This window comes from Camarhynchus parvulus, chromosome 4, assembly GCF_901933205.1.
Source record: "Camarhynchus parvulus chromosome 4, STF_HiC, whole genome shotgun sequence".
In the NCBI taxonomy this organism is placed as follows: Eukaryota; Metazoa; Chordata; class Aves; order Passeriformes; family Thraupidae; genus Camarhynchus; species Camarhynchus parvulus.
In genome coordinates, this window is record NC_044574.1 from 71,253,974 (window position 1) to 71,269,004 (window position 15,031).

The window sequence follows — 15,031 nt, forward strand, 5'->3', positions numbered from 1 at the left end:
TTATTCAATAGCAAAGCCAGAAATTGGCCTGACAGCAAATAATAACAAAAATATGGCAGTGAACATTACACTGGAAAATGGTCAATGATAGAAAATTGCACCATGTGCTGATAGCAGCAGCATTGCTGTGCAAGTGTGGCTTAGAGCTGGGAATACAAGCTGTGAAATACAGCTTAGTCAGTCTTAACAGCAGTGCAAGATGTTCCTGATAAATGGCAGCAGATATCTCATAAGACAATATTTGGTTCTTCTCTTTCCTGTGGTACTCAATATCTCAGTTTCAATTTCCTGAATAGCTACTTGCTTGTCCTATTTTCTAAAAGAACACATTTGCATAACTGATCAATCTGACATTTGGAGCTTGGAGGACTGGGATGCTCCTGTAGGGGCAAGGCCTGTTCTGTGCTTCTGCAGAAATAAAAAATCACCACGGGTGAGATCTTGCAGCTCTCATGGAATGGCACTTCAGTACATTAACAGAAGCATTTGTTCTTCAGAATTCAGGAGGAGAAATAAAGGTTGCCTGAGAGATACAAATAAACTAAAAAAACCCAAGCAAATTATTTAACATAGCTTGTAGAAGGCATGCCAGAAGATACAGAGTGAAAAAAAACCCAATAAACCAGCAACACCTGAGGGTTTCTATCTCCAGAGTTGTTCAGCTTTTAAATTTTGTTCATCCCGAGCAAAAATGCTCAGATTTTGAGTTGCCTCTGAGAGTTAACTTCCAGGTCCTTCAAATAAAGTCATTGTTGTGGGGTTTTTGGGGGGGGTTGGGTTTGGTAGGGGCTTTTTTATGTTGTGGATTTGTTTTAAATTTATTTTTTTTTAAGCTTGAGACAGAGCTTCTTTTCAAGTGGAGATTTTAAAAGCAACTGAAATGAAGCAGTAATAAACCTCTCCCACTTGCAGCAGAGTACAGCAGCCCATCTGCGAAACAGGATCGAGCACCAAGGACCTCTTAGCAAGCTGGAGGCAAGTTAGGAGGATGGGGGGGAAGAAAAAACTAGGATAAAGCTTTCACTCATATCCCAGTGCAGGTGCATGGAACTGAAAATTGTTACATTTTCTAGCAGGCCAAAGACACGACTGTTGACAATATTTTGGACTAACCCGTTCTTTATTTGCTACCATTGTAAACATCTCTATTACACAGACATCACAGTACACATTATTGCTTTTCTACTGTGGTAAACAGGAATTCCTACTAGTATGCAGCTGTCTAAGCACAGTGTCATAAGAAGAAAGTGCCCACAAGTTGTCTTGGGCTGGGTTGTTAATTCCCTAGAGAAAGACAGGATCTAGAATGGCACAAGAAACAGCAGTCCGAAGATGGGTGACCATGGTACTACAGCAACACAAACAAGCATGACGGGGGAAACCACAGGCTACGTCTTCACCACACATCACTAGCACTATTGTCAAGGATGCTGATTGCTCAACTCCCACCTAACTAAACACAAACTTTTTCATCGTAATTCCTTAAAAAAGGCTGTTATTTCTTTCGTGAGATTTTATTTAAACTAGGACGGAAAATCCGGAAAACCAACTGAGCTCTGTGTGTGTTTAAGTTTTGTTGCATTTTTCAAAGATTGCTTTTTGTTTTGTTTGATGTTGCATTTTTGTTTTGTTTTTCAAAGACTGAAAGTCTGAAACTATTCACCTGGGGTGGTTAAATTGGCCCCTTTTACTATTGCCCTTTAGGACAAAATGCCCTATTTTTTCTGTGGCTGTATCAGCTGACTGAAGCACAGCCAGTTGGAAAAGATTGTTTCTTTCCTCCTATGTAACACTGTCTTCACATGGCTTTCCAATCAGGTTTGTTACCTCTAAAACAGTAGGTTTACTTAGTGACAGACTCGATTTTACATTTGCTTGTAGTAAAGTTATGCTTATCTCTTATCTGATTAATTTGTTTATAGAGCGGCACTGTGTTTCAAGCATACACTGAACAACAAAAGTGAAGGTAGTTTGTTGAACACTTGCTACAGGAACAACAACAAATTTTAAAAACCACCTTTCCTCCAGTTTTTTTTTTTTACTACTATTGCATAAAAGCTTTCACATAGTGAATGTTTTAAAGAGGCAGCAAGTTAGAAAACTAACAGCACTTGCAAGTTCTAATAAGATCATCTGTATTTAAAACATGATGGTTAATAAATAATAATTTACTGAATTTTTAAGACTCTTAGAATAACCTGTGAGCAACAAATTCTGACGTTCAAGATAATACCAACTTGCAGAAAAGTGTCCTACCTCCATTTCCAGTCTTCCATAACCTTAGGATTGTCACGTTACAACAGAACTAGCATAAAATACCACTGACTAGTAAAGCCTTGTTCTTGCCTTCTCTAAACACAATTTGACCTATTTCAATACATTTTCTAGCTACCACCATAATACAGCTAACCTACCAGGGGTGCAAACAGGGACAGCCAGTATTAGTCTACATATAGTGAGTGACTCCTAGACAGAATTACTGGGCTAGCTGATCATACAAATCCACATGCAAATCCTACCTGTCTCCTGGGGAGATGCACTGGAGCCTAAGATAAACCTTCACCTTCATTACTACCTGCCAACTAATGCATTCCCTTATGTCTCACTCACCTGATGATGGTTGGGTTTACTGCCACACTTTACTTCCCAGATCACCCATTGATTTAAGAAGGAAAAAAACTAGCAAAGAGGCATTTCATTAAAAGCTTGAACTACATTTAACACTGAAGCATCTCAGGTGTGTGATGGGAACCCTGAGACTCTACGGTTGGGCTTTAGAAGCCTCAGCAATATCTAAATGTCAGTCTCCCGGTGAACAAGGAGCCCAGTGAAAGTTTCAGTGCTGGGAAGACAAGGCTGTAGATGAATTTTGCAACTGTAGGAAAAAATAGAACAAAAAGCTTGCAGATGTAGCTCAGGGGAGCCTTTAGAGATGGCTCAAACGATTTTGTAACTAGCAGGCAGGCAGAAGATGAAAACAAATAGCATCTCCTTTGCTGCTGCTGCCAAACATAATTGGGATCACTTCTGGAATTCAAAGTCTGTCGTGTTTTGCCTGCAAAGGAGATCTACAAGCAGGAGAGAAAGTTACTAATGCAGACAAACTCGACAGAAGACAGGGCTAGAAAGTAACCACCTGGGCCACTCTGCACTTCCTTCCTTGGATTTTTGGTGTGTCCAGGGTCTGCAAAGCTCAGAGAAACAGAGCTGCAGCACAGGGGCTGAATCCCAGAATGCTCTCCACAGGACCTCAGCTCTTCATTGGCAAGTATTCCAGGATCCACACCCAGGGCAGCAGCAAAAGAACTGCGCCTCCCATTGTCAGTTTGCATCTAATCTGGTCAGCTCAGCTGTTCAGTTCACAAGCCAGGGCAAACCATAAATCCTCTCCCTGTGTACATCCTCACAGTGCTGGTGTTGTTGGTTTTGGGGTTTTTGTACATTGGTAGAACAGCATCAACCCAGCAGAGGTGAGACTGAACCCTGCCCCACCCTGAACACATTCAACTTGTCTGACTCTCGTCTGTACCTCAGGCTCCATAAAAAGACAAGAGAGCTGTGTTAGCCCATAGCCATGCCCTGTGAGCCCTGACCAGGAGCTTCCCCACAAGCAGGAGAGGCCTGCATTCAAGGGACTGAGAGCACAAGGGCGGATGCAGTGCAACAAGTCACTACTCACACAACACAGACCCACAGAATTGCTGGGGTGGGAAGGCACCTCTGGGGATCACCCCGCCCAATCCCTTGCCTAAAGCAGGGCCCCTCAAAGGAGGCTGCTCAGGGCTGTGTCCAGCTGGGCTTTGATGATCTCCAAGAAATGCAGTATTACATATCATATTTCATACTTGTGTAGTGTAATAACACTCACTACAAACAGGGCGTTGTCTTTTCTTTTTTTTTCCCTCATGCTTCCATTCATTGTGTTCAATGCTTATATTCTTCAGGAATCTCTTCTGGAGTAGTCACTGACTAGAAATTAACTAGTTTACCTGAGATGATTAAAAAAAATACATGAAAGCTTGTATCAACATATGTGAACCATTTAGGTATAAGGTGAAAAAATCTTTCTCAAATTACTCAAGTTTCTAAGGCTGTGATCTAGTTAGAAGACTCAAAGTAAAAAGCAGATTGAAAACAGCAGAAGGCACTTATTTAATAGAAGGTCTTAGAAAACAAAGTGATGGTCATACCAAATCCATTTAAAGTTGCTCTGAGCAATAATTAGTCACAATACAGACATGAAGGTCTATCTATTAGATTGTCTGAGGAGGGCAAGACTAAGGAACACATCAAAGCTGCATCCCTTCCATGGAAAATACGTATTTTTTAGACTTGTACTCAAATGTGAATTTATTTTTACAAAACAAGGATTGCAGCTGCAATAAAGGGGTTTTTTTCATTTATAAAAGGGCTAAAGTAGATCTGTTGTACCTCCCACTAAGAATACCCCCTTAGCTGCTAAAAGAAAGGGCTGACAACAGATTCTGAGTCAATCATTCTCATCATTTGAAGTCAGATTAGAAAGAATCAAAAGTTTTTACAATAGGAATACTTTTAAAAGAGTAGCTTTAGCCTGAGGATCTTATCCTCATGCTGATGACACGTGGTTCTTTTTGTTTGTTTGAAAACTAAACTTCTTTCAAGCATAGGAATTGGCTGGTACAAATCCATAGATAAATTTCCTTTTCCAGAAGTAATTTCTAGTAAGTACTAGAATACAAGTAAGTACAATATGCTGATGGATGAAGCCTCTTTTCCAAAATTACACACAAACAATACATCTCCTTTGAGGACCTCTTAATTACAAAGAAATTTAACATTGCTGAGTGAATGATTGATGACATATAAAGGAACAAGAACACAAAAAATCTAAAACCACAATAATTCCAACTAAAAGCTGAACCTCAACCATTACGTTAGAAGGTTGGAATTTAAATTCAAATTTGAAAAGCACAACTTAAACTGTCTTTTAAAAGACCACTAACAGTCAAACCCATTCACAAAAAATATGATGCAGCATAAGTATCTGCTTCACGTTTCTGCACCAAGAAGTATAAAAGAAAATGTAAAAGTAAGCAATCCAGAGGTTCTTGAGATTTGTGGGCTGTTTTTTGTGCTGGTTTGTTGGTTGGGTTTTGTTTCCTTTTCAAAAAGCTGCCCTTTGGAGAATAGCATAAAAATACCTGTAAACAGAGGATGATTGTCCAAGCTTCCCTAACTGAATTTTGCTAATTTTCTTTTTTTTAATGTAAAAAAAAAAGTTCTATTGTTAGACAGTTTTTGGTGAAACACACAAAATTTCCATCCAAATGCATGACTCAATTTTTAATACAGAACCTCATATACTGCAGAGGAATTAAGGTTTCTTTGTATCTGGTAAGGTCAGTAGCACATTGTGATCCAGTAGAAGTCCCTTAATTTTTTCATGGAATTTCTCTCTGTACTGGTTGAAGTGCATAATGCTTTCTGGTTCCTCTTCAAACCAGAACTTGTCAAACTCATAAACTAGATAACCTGTGAAGAAAATAAAATACAGCCAGTCCTAGAGTGCTCCTTTAGACTCTCTTCAACCCCCTAAAACAAGGACTGTCCCATCCTGATCTACAGCAAGCTTCTGGATGCTTTAATAATAAATAAAAAAATAAATCTGCAAACTGTGTTTTCAGACAGGAATACCTAAAATATAGAAAGCCACAGAAATTATCCTTCAATGTACATTTCTGCAGCACAATGTTTAGGCAACTGGTGCATTTCCAATACAGAAGACAAACAGCTTGCTCTGGCTAATGAGAAAAGAGTGGAAATGCACTCCAAGGGGCCCAAACTCTATGTTGTGGCCAACCCTGAGTGCTAGAGCAGCTACAGATACTTACAGTAAAACTGATGGAAGTGCTCCATCTGTGGCAGCCCAGAGACCATGTTGTAGAGATGGCCCTTCAAAGCACCATTCCTGAGCAAGCTGTATGCCATCTCTGTCAGATTGATCCCAACTATGGCATAGGAGTATCTGCAACACAAGTCATGGGTCTACATTATGGATTGGAAGACTTAAAAGGTTCCCTGGCACACTCTGCTCTAGGATAGCTCTGACAGTCCAAGATTTTCCTGTACTACTTGTGAAAGTTACTGTAATATTGAGATGGCAAAGCTAATCAACTGACTCCAACTCATTCATTTGAAATCCTTAGATCTGCTGGAATATTAAAAATTGGATGTGAAAAACATTGGTAAAGCAGTGTAAATGGAATGTCTATTTCAACCTGTTGCTCAGGCTGAAAGAATCTGGTTTTCCGTTGCATGGTATAAAAAGTATTATAACAGAAATTCTTAAACAACAAGTGTTTGTAGAAGAAGAAACAGTAAGAAATAATTAATTTCTACCAATTATATACTTACGTAATTGAGCAAAAAGTCTCACATAACCTGTTCATGACAGAGTTGCACAGGGTAATGTTATTTACAATCAAAGTCATGAAGGGCTCCTGGTTTTTGGTAGGTTATCAAGTTAACAACGAGCTAGACAGATCAGATTATTATATCTGACTGGTTTGAGAGCATATTTCTCTGTAAAAACAGCTAAATGCTTAAATATGCAAAGTTTTTGAAAACAGATTTCAACAAACAAACCACCCGTTTGTAAATACTTATTACACAGCAGAAACCTAGAGGGGAAAAAAGGACCTTAAGAGGTAATCTAAACTGTCCCAACACAGGATCAGTAAGAAGGTGAAAAACAAGTATGAATTTCTAAATATAATCTAAGTCTGCTATAAATAAAACTAACTACAATGTTAAAGGCATTTACTATGTTAAATAAAGATGATATTTTGCAACATTTTTGCCCCAACAAATCTATTCTGGGAAAAAAGAAAAAGCTGCACTTAGTTCCCAGCTAGAAATTGCTTTCTTTATTTGGTTTCTCACACCTTTCTATTTTGACCCTTTTTTTCATTCTTTAATGGAAAAAGCCCACATGTATTTTCCTCTTTACCTTCTGGACACATGTTTAACAGTCTTCATTTAAGTTCTCACATAGAAGCAGCCAGAAAAAATTCTAGAGTGACTTACCCCAGCTTTGGGTGGTTTGACCGAGAAAGGATCTGACGAGCTTCATTGGTGTAATGCTTACTAAAATACCTGGAGGTGTAAAATATTATTTTAAATTCTTTGAAAAAAAAAATACTGTGTTCATGTCAACACTAAAATCTGTACCTTTAAACTAAAGGTGAAAATTAGCTTTTAACTGGAAAATGGCACAAAATTAATACCAGTGTAAAGGCAGCAAAATAAACTATATTCAGTGTGAACTAATACTGTAAAAAAAATATCATTGTGATCTGAACATCAAATATGAAGTTCAACCTAGTCCAAAAAGTTAGCTTAGCAAAGGTATGTAAAATTGTCTATTTTTCATTACAGTAGGAATTTTTACATTCAGGAATTTTTAAAGCTTTTGACAAGTTAGGTACAATCTACCGACTCTATCATAAGGCAAGAACAAAATAAGGTGTCTTGGGCAAATTTCTGTCCCTTCCCTCACTTCTTACCCAAGCACATCACATGTTTACAACGTGCAGCCACTAGAAATGTTGAACATAATACTTTCTATTTGCTTCTTCTCAGTTTTTATTAGAAATAGCATTAATGAGAGAAAGGACAGATACTGAAAATTAGTTACAAAAAGAATGAAATCCTTCTTTCCACTTACACCAGATTCACCAAGCCCAGCAGCCCCATTCCTCTGAAGTCTGTTTTAGGATCATCGCCTTGGAAGCCGATGTCACACCACTGTTTGCTGATTCTGGCCTTCAGATTCTCGTGAGGCATCAGCAAATGCCAGAGCTGCACAAACAGACCTCCATGTTATGCTGCTCAAGCATTCCAAGCCACATGAATTCAGAACACTTGCTGCTGACACTAGAAACCATTCACCAGGTATTGAACAGGGCACAATCTGCATGCTGCATTTTTCCGTTAGTGGCAATCTGGGGTCTGCTACAAGGGCTCACTTCAGCAGTTATGGAAGTTATTACATTCAAGATTAAGTGTGGTATTTTCCCTTCACAGACAAAGATGCTGTATGAATACCAAAGAAACAAAGACTTGTTTCACTACAGAAATTAATTTATGCACCATTTTGTAATAGGACAGCTATAAACTGAACTAGAAATTCTCAATGAATACTCATTTAATATGGCAGTGCTGGGGCTTCCATAGCAAGCTGAGATAATTATGAAGTTTTATCTTCCAGCATCAGACTTTCTTCCTTGATATTGACTGGGATGCAGTAATAAGAAAAAATTAGTGTCTTTTTCATTTAGTAATTAGTGGTTTACAAAGTTAGACATGTGCATAAGGTTATAAATCTTTTTAGTAGTGATTCTTCAGTAATGCTTCACAAACTAATTTTTCTACATATATATTGTTATGTCTGATTTCACACAAAATAACTCCACTGCAGGTAACTCTAGTTTTTTCTTTGAGGTTTTGTTTTAATGTGTCATTTCTGCAGTTTGCAGTTCTGCTTTGCAGTTTGAAAGTGGAAAAGAGCTTTAAATAGGCCAGCTGGTAAGAATGCTACCAGTAAGTTCTTTCAAGGCGTTGGACTTGGAGGGGGGGGAAAAACCAAACAAACAGCACATGTATTTTAAAACTTATTTCACCTCAATTAACTGTTCCTCGTGTTCTTCATTTTCTGAATCATATGGGACCTTCCTTAGGTTCTCCACATCCAAATACAATTTTTTATAACCTGATATCTGTAGCAAGGATATACGCAAATTTGTCTTAAACCTGAAACAATGACAAAACACCACAGAGGAGATTTAAACAGGCCTACTCAGCCATAAAAAGCTAAAATCTGTCATGGCACAAAACTCCATACATCATCCTGACCACTGCACCTTCACCCACCCCCAAACTTTTGGTAAGTCTTTCGTGCAAAAAAAAAAAAAACCAAAAAAAAGAAGAAATGTTGATTATTCCCTGTCACTCACTAATTACTTATGCAGACGAATGCAAACATTAATCAGGCATCACTATATTCTCTCAAATATATCTAAGGAATTATACAGTTCTTGTAATCAACTTTTGCAATGATCATACTAGTTAGAAATATGGAGTAACAGAAGGGACTTGCAAAACAGACACACAGTAATGCCAAATCCACACGAATCAAACTTTGCAATTTATTTTCTAGAACTGATGAGAACATAACCACACTTCATTTTCAGATTTCATTCTGAATACTTGCGTTGAATATAAACATTGCCTCAGGTTAGGCAGCTGGAAGAACATGGAAACGAGCACAGAGAAAGGTCTCCAAACACACCTTGTGTCCTTCTGTCCAATCTTCTTTTCTTTCATTACATCTCTGACACACTTCTCCACTTCAGCTTCTTCAACGTGTACAGCATTTCTTAAAACCTAGGAGGTTAACACAGCAAAGGAATTCATGAGGAATGAAGACATTACCCACTTTATTATTATTGCTCAGCTTCTCTGTACCTGTTGTGTGCATTCTTTGCTGTAAGAGGAACAGGGTCAGTTTAAGGCAATTGCTTACAATGCACTGGCTCAAACTGCCTATAAAACATCTGCAATAATTACATGAGAGCGTGACTTGTACTTTGTCAGGCTGTGAACAACAATGTTTACATAGGAGCTGCATAAAGAATAAATACAAAGCTGGAGAGTTGCTTGGTCTAGGTTCTTGTTTGCTTTCAGCTGCTGAATTATGTTCTTCCTAACCCAACTGGAACAAGTACAGCCAAGAAAATGTTTCAGAATTAGAAGACAAGTAGCTAACAAAGCTGAGATTTCACTGAAACAAATGTTTGAAGGGCCATGGGATTATTTTTGAGAAGCCTTAAATAAACCCAGCACACAGAACACAAAATTCCAAGTTCTCTTCTCTCTGCCCTTTACTCACCTTCAGTTTGCCCCTCTCAAAAAGTGAATGCATGTGTTATTTTTCTGGGATCTGTCTCTGAAAACAGGCATTATTACACTTTCATCTCTAGTATCTCTTACCTTATTTTTTGATGATTCCAGTGAATGTTCTGCAATATGGAAAAAAGCAGATTTCACCGTTAAACTGAACTGTTTTAAATAATTGTCAATAAGTGTTCTTGCAGTATATAAGTCTTATAAAATTCTGCATCCCTTTTATACATGTAATAAAAAATTAATCAACCTTAAAATGAACCGTTTATCAGGTAGAGAATGTCTTAATTTACACAGATTTTTTTTTATAACTCTTCAGTACAATACTGAAAGTAGATTTGGATTTTTTAAAGCATCAATTACATGTACAAAACAAACAAATTTGAAAAGGTATCAGGAGAGAAATATGTCAATTGATATCTTCCTGTTTTATGTTTATTACTGAAGAGTAAGAAAGCACAGTCACTTCTGCAATTTATTGTAAAACCACAAAAATGTTCAGCAGTTTCTTAAATTGCTATTTTTGATCAAAATTCTGCATCAAGCACAATTGTAAGTTAAATCACTCTTCCTCAACTCCAAAAAAATCCACTTATGTCTATACAATGTCAATTTTTTGAGTAAAGGAAGGTAAGAACATGTACACAAAGTGATGGGAAGACTCTAGTGAAGTACGATTTCTGATTCACTTTTTGACGACACTGGAATTTCCTCGGCAAGGAGACAAAGAAGCCAGCTCTGGCATTGATTCAGGATTCTCACAGGCTGGCTGGGATGAAAGGAGGAGTGCCAATGCAATTCTGGGGCCGCACACCAGGTACGGTGTGAAAGCAGGGGGCTCAGGGAACCTGACCGCTCCCTACAGCCCCTGGAAAGGAGCCTGGGCACAGGAGGGCTCCATCCCTTCTCCCGGGTGACGGGAAACGTCCTCAGGTTGTGCCAGGGGAGGTTTGGGTCGGACATGAGGGCAAATGCCACCACCGAAAGGGCTGTCAAGCACTGAACAGGCTGCCCAGGGCAGTAGTTCAGTCACCGCCATTCCCGGAGAGATTTAAAGGATGCGTGCATGTGGCACCGGGAGACACGGGTTAACGCTGGGTTTGGCCGTGCCGGGCTAATGGCCGGAATGGATGATCACGGAGGTCTTTTCCAGGCGAAACGACGCTGTGGCTGCCGCCGCACACGCCGCTTGCGAGGCAGCCTCGCGGCCCCGGCCCCGGCCCCTCCATTACCTACGCTCAGCGTCCTTCGCGCGCCCGCCTCCGCGCCGCCCAGGAGGCGCTGCAGCTCGCACTTGCCCGTCAGCAGCCGCAGGACCCACTTGAGCCAGAACCGAAAGTAGTTGCTGTACAGGAACCCCCAGACGTGCGCCCACATCTTCCGCGGGGCCGGGGGGGACCCGAGCGCGGCCCGGCCCCGGCCGCGGCCCCGCGCGCTGCCGCCGGCGCCCCTCGCGGCCGGGCCGCCGCGGCCCCTCAGAGCGCGGCGGGCAGAGAGCCGCGTCCCGCCGCAAGGCGGACCCCGACCTGGAAGTGATCGCGGGCACGGCGGGCGGCGGAAGTGCCGCCTGGGAGGAGGCTTCCCCCGGGAAGAGGCTTCCCTTTCCCCATGGCCCCCGTCGGCCTCGGGCGCTGCTGCTCCCCCGGCCGCCTCCTGCGCCGCCGGGCCCGGCAGCGCGGCCACTGCTGCCCGCAGATCCGGACCGAGCGGCCGGTGCGCGGCGAGCCGATAACGAGAGACACCGGAGAGAGACATCGAGTGCCTGTTTCAGAGTTGCGCAACCCTGGGTGGTTAATCCACGGATAATCCACAGATCAAGCGCTCCAACTATCAGAACTTTTTCCTATTTATACATTTTAGTAAACAAAGGGATTGCTGTTCGTTGGCTGCAAGTTACACAGTCCTTGTAATACTAATCGGTATTCTGTCTTGTGCTGGTTAATGTTGCCTCACCTCTGGCGCTCATGAATCCCGTGCTCATCTCTCTCCTGTGTGGCCGCGGGGTTTTGGGGTCGGTCGGGATCTGCCCCTCCGGCATTCCCTGGCACCCAGCGGGAGCCGATTCCAGCACAATTACTGAGTTGCCTTCATTTGTTTCTTCCTTACCTTGGGAGTTCTGCCAGATGTCCTTGTGGCCCCTAAATTGTGCATTTGTGGTGGGCACTCTGGGGCACCCACTTTGTCCACAGCGGTGCATCCTTCTTCCCAAGCTTTGCTAACCTCCCCTGGCTCTGAGAACACTGAAGCCTGTGCAGCCCCAAACCTTAACAAGACACTTCCACCAAAAAATAATTTTTGGTAGAACACCTGGACATCACCTAGAGCTTGCTGGGTGCTCTCTGTTTCATGACTTAAATCTGCCCTCTTGCTGGTTAGTCTTGAAAGTAGATAAAGATCAAAACACCAAAGGATATTCTTTCTTAAGAAAATTTTTACATATCTTGCAACAGTTGGGCTAGATGATTTCGAGGAGTGTGTTACCATGGATCTTGCTTTTGCTGAATGAAGGTTCAGCCTGAGTGCTCCATGTAGTTTCAGTCACTACTTCTGTTGTATTACAATTTATTGTTTCAGTAACCATGGCTTGAACGCGGAATTGTACGCAAAATTTGGAGTGTTGTAAGGGAGCTGGCAGACTTGCTTGACTGCATTCTGATATATTTTTTGATGTGTGGAAATTGAACTTACTTTCACACTAAATCAAAAGCCACACAGCAGGTCTGATGGCCTATGTCCCACAGAGGATTTCAGAGCACAGACCAACTTGTCTGGCATCCTCTCTCTGGGTTCTACACTCATGGGGGTGCAAGGTTTCGTGTGGGGAAACCATTGATATGTGAACTTCAATTGTTCAATTTGCATATCTTATTGCTACACTTAAAAACTGAGGAGAGGTGGTGCATGTTGCATGTTGAGAGGCAATGTAACTGCTTAGTGAGCAATCTGACTTCAAAGCATTGGAGCATTGTGTGAAAATAAGCTTGAAAGTATCTCTATTTAAAAGTATTCTTGGTGACAAGATGGCATCATGATTTTATCACATTACCTATATAGAAGTTGTTCCAAGGTAGCCAAACCCCAGGAAACATATAATTAAAAAATGGAAGATCCAGTGCCTAAGAACTGGTAACAGAAACTAGAGGAAAGAAATGTGTCTGTATTGCAGGACCTGGGTGGAAACTACAGCTCCCACCTGGTTTGTATACGAAACAACTGTGAGCAAATACTCGGGGAAGAAAGGGTTGTGCTGCACCTCCCATCTGGCAGCTTGGCAGCTGCTGGGATATTTAAACACGGCTGGGCTGGCACCATCGTGTCAGAGGAGCCCTGGCTACGCCAGCAGCTGAGAGCAGCTTGGTTTGGCATTGGCAAGACACAAGAATTGCAACCACGTGAAGAAATGTCAGGGTGGTCGGGTCCTCCCTGGCAGTCTTTGTGCCCACGCAAGGATTTCACTGAGGTAGTTCATTAAAAGTATGAGCTGCTGAAATTCTAGGAAGTCCAGCAGCTGCATCCTTAACGTGTGGGTGTGCACAGATAACACAGGGAAATTTCTAGCTGATGAGACTTTTGTTGATTTTTTAATACCAAAATTAAACTGTGCTGCTGATTCAAGGGTTTTACTTTCCATGGGATCTTTAAAGAGATTAAATAGCTTCATACCAATATGAATATTTTTTATTATATTTATGCTTAAACAGAAATTACATGTTGTGTGGAATGTTAAGAACCAAAGTAACTTGTACTATAATTTTTGTTTGGAATTTGTTCCACTTTCTCTTGTGATTTACTGTAACAATACATACACACAGTACAGGATTGTTGTTTTATCAGTTCTTTTTGCTTCCTGTCTCCAGGACTGATATGTTGAATACCTGGTGTTGACAGTACATTGCACAACACTTCTCTGTGATATAATTAGATTTGTTGAGGTAAACTTGACAGATTTTAAGGTCTTGGTTTAAATTAAGCCCTTCTGAAATGTGAGTTTAGAAGATGCAAGCTTTAGTCTTACCCTTATTTTTGCTTATATGATGTTTCCTTCACTTTAAATCTGTATTTTAAAGTAAAATCTGTAACAAATTAATGACTTTAAAATATTATAGCATGCTTTTTTGACTGTTTTTTTCACAGCTTTTTGTAAATTGCAAGACAGCAAGCATGTTTGATTTTGTACAAATGTTAGCACTTGAGTCATGCAAGATGCTTCTGTATCATCATGTGCAGTCAGTTAATAAATTATATTAAGACAGTCAAAACTACCATGCAGTAGCTTAAAAAAAAATCCACCTTCCTCTTGTATTCAGTATTTGCCTTCAAGTTTTACCTTCACAGAGACTTTGGTTGAAGTAAAGACCATAGCCTGTTTACTTTTTTAAACCCCATTTCTTGGGTGACCAGCAGGGCAAATAACGAGCAGCCGGATCTCTCTCTAGCCTAGAAAACTTTCCATGGCAGCAGCCATTGTCTTTTATTACTGGTAGTTATTCTTTGTTCCTATACCTTAGCAGATGAAGGACATGGAAAATAATCCACTGCTTGGCTCAGCCAGAAGCCTGTGTAATGTCAAATATTTAATGTTTCTTTTATCTACCCTTGCTTACACATGGATGTGTGAAAACAGTATAAAAATGTGGAGCAATCATCTGAGCAAGAAGAGACATTCACTTACAGAGCACAAGGACAAGCTTAGGAACGCTCTCTTGCAGGTAAGGAGAACCAGCCCGCTGAATCACTTTCTTGGTGTTAAGTATTACAGGTTGTTCCGCAACGTGCTCTTCTATAGAGTCTTTTTAAAGATAATCCATTTGCAAAAATGCAGAAAGTCTGCTGATGGGAGGTAAAATTGCTGTGGAAACAATTAGCAGCCCCAAAACCCCAACACAACTTACTCCAGCTATACACAGTTCTTGAGCATGTGAAATACATACAAAGAGAGCCCTGGGAGGGAGATGCTGTGAAAGCATGAGGCAGAGGAGGGACCTTGTTTGCAAGTAGGGCCAAGTGCAGTGGAAGTTCATGACAGTTTCAGCCATGAGATTTTTTTTTTTTTTTTTTTTTGAGGAACACTTAATGCTGTACCTCA

The 15,031-nt window shown here is 40.7% G+C and overlaps 1 protein-coding gene across 2 annotated transcripts; it reads right to left on the reverse strand.

The window, feature by feature from the left end:
• Positions 1 to 11,384, reverse strand: ELMOD2 (ELMO domain containing 2). Of its 2 annotated transcripts, none has more exons than XM_030947572.1 (8): positions 11,178 to 11,384; positions 10,033 to 10,061; positions 9,332 to 9,426; positions 8,664 to 8,793; positions 7,709 to 7,842; positions 7,069 to 7,137; positions 5,874 to 6,007; positions 1 to 408 (listed from the first exon to the last, which is right to left on the reverse strand). In XM_030947572.1, coding segments are annotated over exons 1-8 (738 nt in total). In that variant the 5' UTR covers positions 11,323 to 11,384; the 3' UTR covers positions 1 to 406. The 2 variants fall into 2 exon arrangements, with proteins under 2 accessions (XP_030803432.1, XP_030803431.1); XM_030947571.1 differs by lacking the exon at positions 1 to 408 and adding an exon at positions 3,887 to 5,514.
• Between the last annotated feature and the right edge of the window lie 3,647 nt (positions 11,385 to 15,031).

What these genes read in the sequence shown, in the direction of transcription:
- ELMOD2 (XM_030947571.1), bottom strand. Translation starts at nt 11,322, where the DNA reads ATGTGGGCGCACGTCTGGGGGTTCCTGTACAGCAACTACTTTCGGTTC. An exon ending in GCGAAGGACGCTGAGCGTAG is followed by an intron (nt 10,062 to 11,177) that starts GTAATGGAGGGG and finishes TCCATATTGCAG; the next exon opens with AACATTCACTGGAATCATCA. An exon ending in TGGAATCATCAAAAAATAAG is followed by an intron (nt 9,427 to 10,032) that starts GTAAGAGATACT and finishes TTAACCTCCTAG; the next exon opens with GTTTTAAGAAATGCTGTACA.